We start from the raw sequence: 13,121 nt of genomic DNA on the forward strand, positions 1-13,121 counted from the left end.
TCCGATTACTATGACGAATGTGACACTGGGAGACTAGTCAGGATCGAGGGAAAGATGAACGGAGCAAAGTACACAGAGATGAAAACCTGCTCCAGAACGCTCAGGACCTCCAACTGGGGTGAAGGTTCACTTTCCAACAGGACCACGACCATAAGCACACAGCCAAGACAATGCAGGAGTGACTTCGGGACAAGTCTCTGAATGTCTTTTATATTTTTTTTATTTGACCTTTATTTAACTAGGCAAGTCAGTTAAGAACAAATGACGGCCTAGGAACAGTGGGTTAACTGCCTTGTCCAGGGGCAGAACAACAGATTTTTACCTTGTCAGCTCGGGGATTCGATCATGCAACCTTTCGGTTACAAGTCCAACGCTCTAACCACTAGGCTTTGAGTGGTCCTGTCAGAGCCCGGACTTGAACCCGATCAAACATCTCTGGCGAGACCTGAAAATAGCTGTGCAGCAACACTCCCCATCCAATCTGATAGAGCTTGAGAGGATCTGCAGAGAAGAATGGGAGAAACTCCTCAAATACAGGTGTGCCAAGCTTGTAGCATCATACCCAAGAAGACTTGAGGCTGTAATCGCTGCCAAAGGTGCTTCAACAAAGTACTGAATAAAGGGTCTGAATACTTATATAAATGTCATATTTCAGATTTAAAAAAAAATATTGTTGCTAAAATGTCAGAACCTGTTAACTTTGTCATTATATATTTGTATTACTTTATTAATATGTGTATATATATATATATTGTGTGTGTATGTATTTTTTCAATGTTTTGGCGTCAAACTGGTGGCAGTTGTGACAGAAATCAGTCGTTCGAAGAGCTGCAGAGTTAATTGAAAATAATTCCATTGTTGATTAGATGCTTTTATCATTAATTAGGCTATTTATTTTTTACCATATGGTCCATCTACTATAAACTTACGGACAATATAGACACAGCAATAATAAATTAATAGTATATAAGAATAGATATATTTTTTAAAATTATTCAAATATAAATTACCAAAGTTACGATAGATTGCCATAGATTTTCTGTTTAATTATCTAAATAACTGAAGATTCCTGAAAGGAATGACATGTTACCACACACACAGCAGTATCTCTCTCCACCTCCCTGAGTGGTATTAACAGTGAGCTCTGTCTTTGTCCAACACGTCAGAGAAAACAGAGATATGCATTGAGTAGAACTAAAATGATTTTCTGTCATACGGAACACTGAATGTCATACGGAACACTGAATGTCATACGGAACACTGGAACACTGAATGTCATACGGAACACTGAATGTCATACGGAACACTGGAACACTGAATGTCATACGGAACACTGGAACACTGAATGTCATACGGAACACTGAATGTCATACGGAACACTGAATGTCATACGGAACACTGAATGTCATACGGAACACTGGAACACTGAATGTCATACGGAACACTGAATGTCATACGGAACACTGGAACACTGAATGTCATACGGAACACTGGAACACTGAATGTCATATGGAACACTGAATGTCATACGGAACACTGAATGTCATACGGAACACTGAATGTCATACGGAACACTGAATGTCATACGGAACACTGAATGTCATACGGAACACTGGAACACTGAATGTCATACGGAACACTGAATGTCATACGGAACACTGAATGTGTTCTATACATCTGACATCTTTTATCATTTGCACGTTTTACTCCTAATAAACTCTTAACCAGAATCATAATATTCCTTAAAATTACTTGTTTTAATACAACCATAAGAAAAACCCAGACACGCACATGTTTGAAACACAGAAGGTATATTTGTTATCGATTTCGGGTCAAAACAGAACAATCCATCCTCACTAGAGGTTGTCATGCAACAGAAAAAAGGGAGGAAGAAAGAGTTTAAAAAAATATCTTGATCCAACTCAAGTTATTAGTCTGAGGCAGTCAGAACAGAAAAAGGGTAGGTAGGACGGTGTAGGGTAACTTTACCACATTGTCCAGGTTTTTCCAGAAATCCAAATTGGAAGAATTCCTGGAATAAGCAGGAAATCTGGGAATCTTTTTTTTATCAGGATTTCTAGAAAACCTGGACATTTTGGGAATGTTACCAGAATTTTGCAGCAAATATTCCCCATCCAACCACCAGGGGGCAGTGAACTGGGAGCCCATCCAACCACCAGGGGGCAGTGACCCTGGAAGCCCATCCAACCACCAGGGGGCAGTGACCCTGGAAGCCCATCCAACCACCAGGGGGCAGTGACCCTGGAAGCTCATCCAACCACCAGGGGGCAGTGACCCTGGAAGCTCATCCAACCACCAGGGGGCAGTGACCCTGGAAGCTCATAGGTGAGGTGCAGTGCAGTACACATTGTGGGAAACTAGGGGTGCATTCCAAATAATATGTCCTTTCTCCTGAAGTGTCCACTCGGTAACGCTTTATTTGAAGGGTTTGTAATAAATAATGTATAAGGCATGTCTAAAGTGTGTGTGTTCACCATGTATTAATCATTAATCCAACGTTTGTAAACCATTTACTAATCACCAGTAAGGTCTTTTTGCAGCCCCTAATCTAAAGTGAACACCATTTATGTTATAAATACTTTATAACATGGAGTGAGCAGTGCAATTTGTCACAACAAGATGCCGTTGGTAGACATTCCAGCAGTACCTGGTGATAGATCCAACACACAACACAGGATGTTTAAGGAACTATATATACACATGTCTGAATAACTAGCTTCCTGACATTCATTCATTATATTTTTATGTACATATTCGTATTCATTCCTTTACACTTGTGTTTGTATAAGGTAGTAGTTGTGGAATTGTTAGGTTAGATTACTCGTTGGTTATTACTGCATTGTCGGGAACTAGAAGCACAAGCATTTAGCTACACTCGCATTAACATCTGCTAACCATGTGTATGTGACAAATAAAATTAGATTTGACATTTACACATATGAGAGTCATGATTAATACATGGTGAGCAAACGGTTTATAAATGCCTCATTAATGGTTTATTAATGGTTTATAAATGGTTTATTACCTACCCTTATACTAAAGTTTTACAGTGCGCTCATTCAGAGTCCTCTGGGCCTTGACGGTCACCAGTAGTGGAGTGTATAGGGTTCAGGGTGTCACTTGGAATGCAACCCTCTAAGTGATCAGTGCCTTAAAACAATTCCACTATCTACTGATCGATGTCTCGGTTAACACATTGAAAAGGAAGGTAGAACAGCACAGGGACAGAGATAATCAAGAACAGCACTGGGATAGAGATAATCAAGAACAGCACTGGGATAGAGATAATCAAGAACAGCACTGGGATAGAGATAATCAAGAACAGCACTGGGATAGAGATAATCAAGAACAGCACTGGGATAGAGATAATCAAGAACAGCACTGGGATAGAGATAATCAAGACCAGCACTGGGATAGAGATAATCAAGAACAGCACTGGGATAGAGATAATCAAGAACAGCACTGGGATAGAGATAATCAAGACCAGCACTGGGATAGAGATAATCAAGACCAGCACTGGGATAGAAATAATCAAGAACAGCACTGGGATAGAGATAATCAAGACTAGCACTGGGACAGAGATAATCAAGAACAGCACTGGGATAGAGATAATTAAGACCAGCAGAGATAGAGATAATTAAGACCAGTATTGGGACAGAGATAATCAAGAACAGCATTGGGACAGAGATAATCAAGAACAGCATTGGGACAGAGATAATCAAGACCAGCAGGGATAGAGATAATCAAGACCAGCAGGGATAGAGATAATCAAGACCAGCAGGGATAGAGATAATCAAGACCAGCAGGGATAGAGATAATCAAGACCAGCAGGGATAGAGATAATCAAGACCAGCAGGGATAGAGATAATCAAGACCAGCAGGGATAGAGATAATCAAGACCAGCAGGGATAGAGATAATCAAGACCAGCAGGGACAGAGATAATCAAGACCAGCAGGGATAGAGATAATCAAGCCCTTAGTGTATTGTGCTCTGTGTCTGGCAGAAGGCGGGAGGGAGGGGGTTTGTCCCAAAGTGACACACACACACAAGAGTGCGCAAAGACGGCATGTCGGTGTGTCTTCTGTGTGCGGTCTGGTAGGCTGAAGGGACGGTGCTGCTGAAGAGAGTAGAGCTATAAAATGGAACTGTTTTGTGATGTTTTTTGTTGTTGTGTTGTTTTGTGTACCATGCAGTGAGGTGTGTGACGATGTGGCTACTGTACTTCACTGCTCAGTGATGCGATAAAGTGTTAAAATAACTAACTTTAAATACTTATATGACATATTAATAATAAACAACACAAATGTATTATACTGTTAAAGTTTAAAGCCTGGACATGCACACAAACCGTACACATGCATACTATACACACATGCACACAAAAACATACACATACACACACTCAGACATACACACACACATACATGCATGCATACACTTGTGGAGGCTCAAATTATATGATGTGTTGCTACTGGTTTCATTGATCAAATGCATTATGGAATCACCTGATATAAATATTCTAGAATTTTCAAATTTTTCCCTTCCAATTCCGAATTCTGGAATCTCAACATTCCATCTTGGACAGATATGTGACGGACGGATTCCAAAGACAAGTCATTTGTCCACATGTGACGGACGGATTCCAAAGACAAGTCATTATCATTTCTTTCTTTTTTTCTTTCCAACGATTCCTCTCCAAGTACTGTGTCATAATCATATTCAATGACAAATCAAATTAAAACCACAATAATGAAAATAAATAAATACAAGTAAACAACATGAGGAAAACAATATTATGTACAAAAATAATAATAACAATAAAACATTTAAATGAATCAATATAACAATACATTTAAGTACATCAGTATTAAAAACCCAATGGGATCTTCAACAGCTTTCTTTTCCGCAGTGAAAGATCACATATCAGAAACATCACAACTTCCTGTCCCGGTCCCATGTTCCCTCTATGAACAAACGGTTAGGCAATTCCCATATCGGATCAGAGCAAACAAAACATCTACATGATACTGCCTTCTGAATGCAACAAGAGTTATAAAGACAGATATATATACTTGCCTATTCATTTCGTATAATGTCATATACACATGTATATACACATAAATATGGATATAAAAGTGGAAGAGGATTGGAGGAGCTGTGCCTTAATTGGAGGGAAACAGAATCTATGGAACAGAATGATTAGAACACAGATGGCCCATGCAAGGTTCTCAGGATGGAATGTTCCCTTCATTTTCTTCCCCATAATAAACAGACTTTGTAAAAATGGCAGACGGACTTTCTGACGATGTGAGGCAGCGGAGCTCAGCGGAAATCCATCCCGTTCTTCCAGAATTCCATCCCGTTCTTCCAGAATTCCATCCCGTTCTTCCAGAATTCCATCCCATTCTTCCAGAATTCCATCCCGTTCTTCCAGAATTCCATCCCGTTCTTCCAGAATTCCATCCCATTCTTCCAGAATTCTATCACATTCTTCCAGAATTCCAGAGAGAGAGAGAGAGAGACAGTAAAACACATCGGACAACGGCTTGTTTTTTGTATTCTCAGTTGTCGTATCATCTTCTGAATAATAATGTATGCATGTCCCTTCTTTCCTTAAAAAAAAAAAAGGTTAAGTAAAATGATCATGATTTTTGCTTTATCTCCTTTTAAAACTCTTCCTCCATCTTGTACACCAAAAATATATGAGTGATGAGAACCATCATAAACTAATTGGAGTTACTATTTCCATAGCAATCAGGGTGGGCGTGGCAGGCCAGGTGGGCGGGGTTAGAACTGGGAGGCGGAGCTGGGGTCACACTGGAGTAGCCGCACGATAGAGGGATCACTTTTGGCACCTTTAATGAACTCTTCCAGTGACAGTTTACCTGGGGGGGGGATGGAGAGAAAAGGGAAAGAGGGAAGTGTGAGAGAAAGAGAGAGAGAGAGAGAGAGAGAGAGAGTGAAAGGGGGAGATGGAGAAAGAGAGATAGAGAGAAAAGGGAGAGAGGGAGATGGGGTGGAGAGGGAGAGAGAGAGAGAGAGAGGAAAGGAAAGGAAAAATGATACAGGGAGGGGAATGTTAAAAGGGGAACAGAGAGGGGGAAGAGAAAGCGATAGGAGAACAGGAATAGAAAGAGAGTAAAGGGAAGAATTGAAATACTCACAAAAATACTGCTCAGACACTCTCAAAACTGTAACATGACAGTGATCCACACCCAATTCTCACCCATCCCTTGTCCCCTCCCTCTCTCACCATCATTATTGAGGTCCATCTGTCTGAAGATCTTGTCTGTTCTCTTCTCCGGCGTGGCCTCATCCTCCGGCATCTTCATCACAGATGACACCATCTTATAAATGGCCTGAGGAGAGAGGGAGGGAGCAAGTAAGCGAGGGAGGTAGGGAGAGGAAGGGAGGTAGGGAGAGGGAGAAAGAGAGGGAGGTAGGTAGGGAGAGGGATGGAGGTAGGGAGAGGGATGGAAGTAGGGAGAGGGAGAAAGAGAGGGAGAGGGGTAGGGAGAGGAAGGTAGGTAGGGAGATGGAGAGGGAGGGAGGTAGGGAGAGGGAGGTAGGTAGGGAGAGGGAGGTAGGGAGGGAGAGAGGTAGGGAGAGGGGGGAGGTAGGGAGAGGGATGGAGGTAGGGAGAGGGAGAAAGAGAGGGAGAGAGGTAGGGAGAGGAAGGTAGGTAGGGAGATGGAGAGGGCGAGGGAGGTAGGGAGGGAGAGAGGTAGGGAGAGGGATAGAGGTAGATAGGGAGAGGGGGGAGGTAGGGAGGGAGGGAGGGAGGTAGGGAGAGGGAAAGAGAGAGGGAGAGAGGGAGGGAGAGGGAGGTATGTAGATAGGGAGAGGGAGGTATGTAGATAGGGAGAGGGAGAGAGGTAGGGAGGGAGGGAGAGAGGTAGGGAGAGGGAGGGAGGTAGGGAGAGGGAAAGAGAGAGGGAGAGAGGGAGGAGAGGGAGGGAGGTAGGTAGGGAGAGGGAGGTAGGGAGAGGGAAAGAGAGAGGGAGAGAGGTAGGGAGAGGGAGGGAGGTAGGGAGAGGAAAAGAGAGAGGAAAAGAGAGAGGGAGGTAGGGAGAGGAAAAGAGAGAGGAAAAGAGAGAGGGAGGTAGGGAGAGGGATGGAGGTAGGGAGCAGCTTCTTCTTCTTCTTGTTTTTATCTGATAGGAGTGGAACCCCGGTGTGGTCGTCTGCTGCAAATAGCCAATCTGTGACGAGGATCGACGAGTTGTGTGTTCCGAGATGCCGTTCTGCACATCACTGTTGTACTGCGCCGTTATTGTCCTGTTTGTTGCCCGTCTGTTAGCTTGCCCTATTCTTGCCATTCTCGCCAATTAGCTGTTTCTGCCGCTGACTGGATGTTGTTTGTTTGTCGCCCCGTTCTCAGGAAACCCGAGACAGAGTCGTGCATGAAAAGTCCAGGAAGGCAGCTGTTTCTGAGGTCCTGGATCCGACATGCCTGGCGCCGACGGTCCTCCCACGCTCAACGTCGCTTAGGTCACTCTTTTTTCCCATTCTGACGTTCAAATGAACAGTAACTGAATTCCTGGATGCTTGTCTGCCTGTTTTAATGAGTAACTACGGACATGTGACTCACAGTCTGTAGGAGTGATCGTTTTCAGTGAACGGGGTGGTGTACCTGATAAGCTGGCCAGTGAGTGTAGGATAGTAATAGCAATAGTTAAATAGGATAGGCCTTGACTAGAATACAGTATATACATATGAATTGGGTAAAACAGTGTGTAAACCAGTGTTACATGACTATATAGATAGGGCAGCAGTCTCTAAGGTGCAGGGTAGAGTACCGGGTGGTAACCCGCTAGTTGAAGTGTCTGAGGTTCAGGGCAGGGTACTGGGCGGAGGCCGGCTAGTGGTGACTGTTTAACAGTCTGATGGCATGGAGATAGAAGCTGTTTATCAGTCTCTCTGTCCCAGCTTTGATGCACCTGTACAGGGTCCACACCTCCTCCTTCTAGATGGTAGCGGGGTGAACAGGCCGTGGCTCGGGTGGCTGAGGTCCTTGTTAATCTTCTAGATGGTAGCAGGGTGAACAGGCCGTGACTCGGGTGGCTGAGGTCCTTGTTAATCTTCTAGATGGTAGCGGGGTGAACAGGCCGTGGCTCGGGTGGCTGAGGTCCTTGATGACCTTCTAGATGGTAGCGGGGTGAACAGGCCGTGGCTCGGGTGGCTGAGGTCCTTGATGATCTTCTAGATGGTAGCGGGGTGAACAGGCCGTGTCTCGGGTGGCTGTGGTCCTTGATGATCTTCTGGATGGTAGCGGGGGTGAACAGGACGTGGCTCGGGTGGCTGAGGTCCTTGATGATCTTCTAGATGGTAGCGGGGTGAACAGGACGTGGCTCGGGTGGCTGAGGTCCTTGATGATCTTCTAGATGGTAGCGGGGTGAACAGGACGTGGCTCGGGTGGCTGAGGTCCTTGATGATCTTCTAGATGGTAGCAGGGTGAACAGACCGTGGCTCGGGTGGCTGAGGTCCTTGATGATCTACTTGGCCTTCCTGTGACACCGAGTGCTGTAGATGTCCTGAAGAGCAGGCAGTGTGCCTCCGGTGATGAGTTGGGCTGATCACACCACCCTCTGAAGAGCGGACGGTGCAATTGCCGTACCAGGCGGTGATACAGCCCGACAGGATGCTCTCAATGGTGCTTCTATAGAAGAGTTTCTGAGGGTCTTTGGGGGCCAAGCATAATTTCTTCAGCCTCCTGAGGTTGAAGAGTAGCTGCGCCTTCTTCAACACACTGTCTGCGTGAATGGACCATTTCAGGTTGTCCAGTGATCTGCACTCAGAGTAACTTGAAGCTTTTCACCCTCTCCACTGTTTACAATGTAACTCCCTTCTCCCTCTCTCTCTATAGCTAGCTCTCTCTCTCGCTCCCCCTTCATCACCCCTCATCCATCTCTCTCTCTCTCCACACCCTTCATCACCCCTCATCCATCTCTCTCTCTCTCCATCCCACCATCCTCAGTGATAATATCTTGGCCTCTCCCTTTCCTCTCATCTCTTCCTCTCCTTGCCTCCCTCTCCCTTCTCCTCTCTCCTTTTCTTATTTCCTCTCTCTCTCCTCCTCTCCCCTCTCTCTCCTCCTCTCCTCTCCCCTCCCTCTCCTCTCCTCCGTCTCTCCTCCTCTCATTCACCAGAGCAGAACCTCAGTGAGCCAGGGGATAATCCCAGTATTCTGCATACTCAGGGATAAACCCTGGTTAAATTTAACTCACTAATCCTGGAACACACAGCGCTTGCAACCATACTGCTCTCAGTACAATACAGAACCATCTATTCTCTGCACCCGTTCTCATTCTCTTTCTCAAACTTTCCCTATATCTATGTACCCCAATCTGTCTCTTCCTCACTCTCTCTTGTAACTGTCTCCTCAGCTAAACTGGTAAAGACTTCCCAGTTACAACAAAAACTTGAAAGAACACACAACACTGTAATTCCCGCCCCAAAATATTCATGACCAACCCTACGTAACCTCTTTACTGGCCAGCTAACGAAACAACGCTGATGTCACAGGTGTGGCTAATTGCCTTCCCATTGGGCACACACTGGATTGAATCAATGTTGTTTATACGTCATTTCAATGAAATGAAGTTGAACCAATGCAGAATAGACTTTGAATTGACGTCTGTGCCCAGTGGGTTACAATCAAGACAGAAATGTCATTGGTTCAATTGACAAATGACTTGTTTATTTTGTTGTGTTTCTCTCTGTTTGAGGTGTGGCCACCCACACGAGGGGCTGCAGTTCAGAGGCGTGGGTTGTTTCTGGGGAGCATTTGGGGAAAATGGATGGATGAGGGAGACAATATGGATGCCTGCCTTCCTGTTCTGAACAACCTCCCATGCCTTTTTAGCTCCTTTGATTGTTCCGTTAGTGTCATTTTAAACGGTGTGTAAAATGTTCCCTGAGCCAGCTGAAGAATGACTAACCATACCCAAATTCTGTATTAACTGCTGACCCTGGTCCTGTTGTGTTTGGTCTCTACTTCACTCTGCCTGCTCAACCTAGATCCTAAGAATCAGTCACTTTCCACCCACTTGACACTAGCATCTCTTAATTATCACTAGCATCTCTAACAACCATGCTGACAGCAAACTATGCAACTGTCAGCCGTTCCTTCTATTGGATTGTGCAGCAAAAAATCTCCCCACTAGGGGGCAGACTTCTTCACTTCTATCTGTCAATCTGAGAATCCTTTGCATTGTTTGTCCAGATGTTTTACCATATGACAGCATTAGTCCTAATCCCTTACACAGGGATGGTTTGAGGTGAACTTTTTTAGTACAGTTGTAGCAGTAAGATGGTGGATGTAGTTAAACCGATCAAGCGATGAGGTTCCTTAAGGTTAACTTCTCTAGGGTAGGGGGCAGCATTTTCACGTTTTGGATGAAAAGCATACCCAAATTCAACTGCCAGCTACTCATCCCCAGGAGATAAGATATGCATATTATTAGTAGATTTGGATAGAAAACACTCTCAAGTTTCTAAAACTGTTTGCATCATGTCTGTGAGTATAACATAACTTATTTAGCAGAAGAAACCCAGAGGACAAACTATTCAGAATTTTTTTTTGGAGGTCACTGTCTTTTCAATGATATTTCATTTGGAAACCAGATTTCTAAGCGAATTGCTTGCAGTTCCTAGGGCTTCCACTGGATGTCAACAGTCTTGAGAAATAGGTTGAGGTTATTCCTTTGTGTAATGAAGAAATACGGCCATCTTGAAGTCGAGTCACTCCAGGTGTCGTGTTTGATTGAAGTGCATGTCCAAAAGGCATGCTACATTTAGTTTTAATCCTGTATTGAACACAGATCATCCCGTCTTCAATTTTATCGATTATTAACGTAAAAAAATACCTAAAGTTATATTACAAAAGTAGTTTGAAATTTTTTGGCAAAGTTTACAGGTAACCTTTGAGATATTTTGTCGTCATGTTTGAGCAAGTTGGAACCGGTGTTTTTCTGGATCAAACGCGCCAAATAAATTGACATTTTGGATATATATCGACAGAATTAATCGAACAAAAGGACCATTTGTGATGTTTATGGGACATATTGGAGTGCCAACAACAGAAGCTCGTCAAAGGTAAGGCATGAATTATATTTTTATTTCTGCGTTTTGTGTCGCGCCTGCAGGCTTGAAATATGCTTCTCTCTCTTTGTTTACTATTGTGCTATACTCAGATAATAGCATCGTATACTTTCGCCGAAAAGCCTATTTGAATTCTGACATGTTGGCTGGATTCACAACCAGTGTAGCTTTAATTTGGTATCTTTCATGTGTGATTTAATGAACGTTTGATTTTATAGTAATTTTCATAGTAATTAATATTAATTTGGCGCTCTGCATTTTCTCAGGCTTTTTGCCAAGTGATACAGTAGCGTCTTGCCTAAACTCAGATTTTTGGATATAAATATGGACTTTACCGAACAAAAAATACATGTATTGTGTAACATGAAGTCCTATGAGTGTCATCTGATGAAGATTATCAAAGGTTAGTGATTAATTTGATCTCTATTTCTGCTTTTTGTTACTGCTCTCTTTAGCTGGAAAAATGGCTGTCTTTTTCTGTGACTTTGCTCTGACCTAACATAATCGTTTGGTGTGCTTTCGTCGTAAAACTTTTTTGAAATCGGACACTTTGGCTGGATTTACAACAAGTGTATCTTTAAAATGGTGTAAAATACTTGTATGCTTGAGGAATTTAAATTATGGGATTTCTGTTGTTTTGAATTTGGCGCCCTGCAGTTTCATTGGCTGTTGACGAGGTGGGACGCTACCGTCTCACATACCCTAGAGAGGTTAAAGCTTTTAATACAGTTGTAGCAGTAAGATAGTGGATGTAGTTAAACCGATCAAGCGATGAGGTTCCTTAAGGTTAAAGCTTTTAATACAGTTGTAGCAGTAAGATAGTGGATGTAGTTAAACCGATCAAGCGATGAGGTTCGTTAAGGTTAAAGCTTTTAATACAGTTTGATAGTCATACACTACTGGTCAAAAGTTCTAGAACACCTACTCATTCAAGGGTTTTTCTTAATTTTTACTATTTTAATACATTGTAGAATATTAGTGAAGACATCACAACAAGAATGTACAAAGCTGTCATCAAGGCAAAGGGTGGCTACTTAGAAGAATCTCCAACATAAAATATATTTTGATTTGTTGAACACTTTTTTGGTTACTACATGATTCCATATGTGTTCTTTTATAGTTTTGATTTCTTCACTATTATTCTACAATGTAGAAAATAGTAAAAATAAAGAAAAACCCTTTAAAACGTTTGACCGATAGTGTACAATAAACAGATTACGTTTACCGTGGTTGCAGCTGTTAAACTAGTTGTTGACATGCTTTTGGGTTCATTTTAAGGTTAAATGTTTTAATACAGTAGGATAGTAGTATATTTAAGCAATATGGCCTGAAGGGGTGTGGTATATGGCCAATATACCACGGCTAAGGGCTGTTCTTAAGTACGAGGTGATGCGGAGTGCCTGGATAGTCCTTAGCCATGGTATATTGGCCAGATACCACAAACCCCAGAGGTGCCTTATTGCTATTATAAACTGGTTACCAACGTAATTAGAGCATTAACAATATGTTTTTGTCACACACCCGTGGTATATTGTCTCATAAACCACTGCTCTCAGCCAATCAGCATTTAGGATTCGAACCACACAGTTTATAATACAAACATATAAAGCTTTACTCTTGTACCGTATATTTTCGGAATGTCCAAATGGTCAATGACGGGTAATTCTCAGAGTAAGAGGGACACTACTAGTCTCACGCCATACGGCAGAGGGTTGAAAACATAATTCTGTTAACACTCTCACTTCCTTGCAAGATTCTACTTTATTTTCTATCTAAATACAAAGCTGGAATCACCCAGGTTTAAAAAAGGCTTATTTTAGGAAAGTTACTTTTTTTTTTTTTTTTTTTTTTCTGCGTGATAATCTGGCCAATGACACATAGACCGGGTGGTGATGACGGCCCAGTACATCACTGGGACCGTGCTGTCACCCATCCAGGACATCTACTACTTAAAAGTACGAGTTGTTTTCTCCCTTACCATCTGGCCGACAGTAAG

The 13,121-nt window shown here is 42.8% G+C and overlaps 1 protein-coding gene across 2 annotated transcripts in view; it reads right to left on the reverse strand.

The window, feature by feature from the left end:
* Window positions 1-1,792: 1,792 nt before the first annotated feature.
* Window positions 1,793-13,121, reverse strand: part of LOC139555315 (hippocalcin-like protein 1) — a 101,312-nt gene continuing 89,983 nt past the window's right edge. For both annotated transcript variants that reach the window (XM_071369018.1, XM_071369019.1), the window contains 2 exons: window positions 6,276-6,381; window positions 1,793-5,907 (listed from right to left, as the gene is read on the reverse strand). In XM_071369018.1, coding sequence (XP_071225119.1) covers window positions 5,810-5,907; window positions 6,276-6,381 — 204 coding nt within the window. In that variant the 3' untranslated portion in view covers window positions 1,793-5,809. The remainder of the gene's footprint in view (window positions 5,908-6,275; window positions 6,382-13,121) is intronic.

This window comes from Salvelinus alpinus, chromosome 26 (genome assembly GCF_045679555.1).
Source record: "Salvelinus alpinus chromosome 26, SLU_Salpinus.1, whole genome shotgun sequence".
NCBI classification, from domain to species: domain Eukaryota; kingdom Metazoa; phylum Chordata; class Actinopteri; order Salmoniformes; family Salmonidae; genus Salvelinus; species Salvelinus alpinus.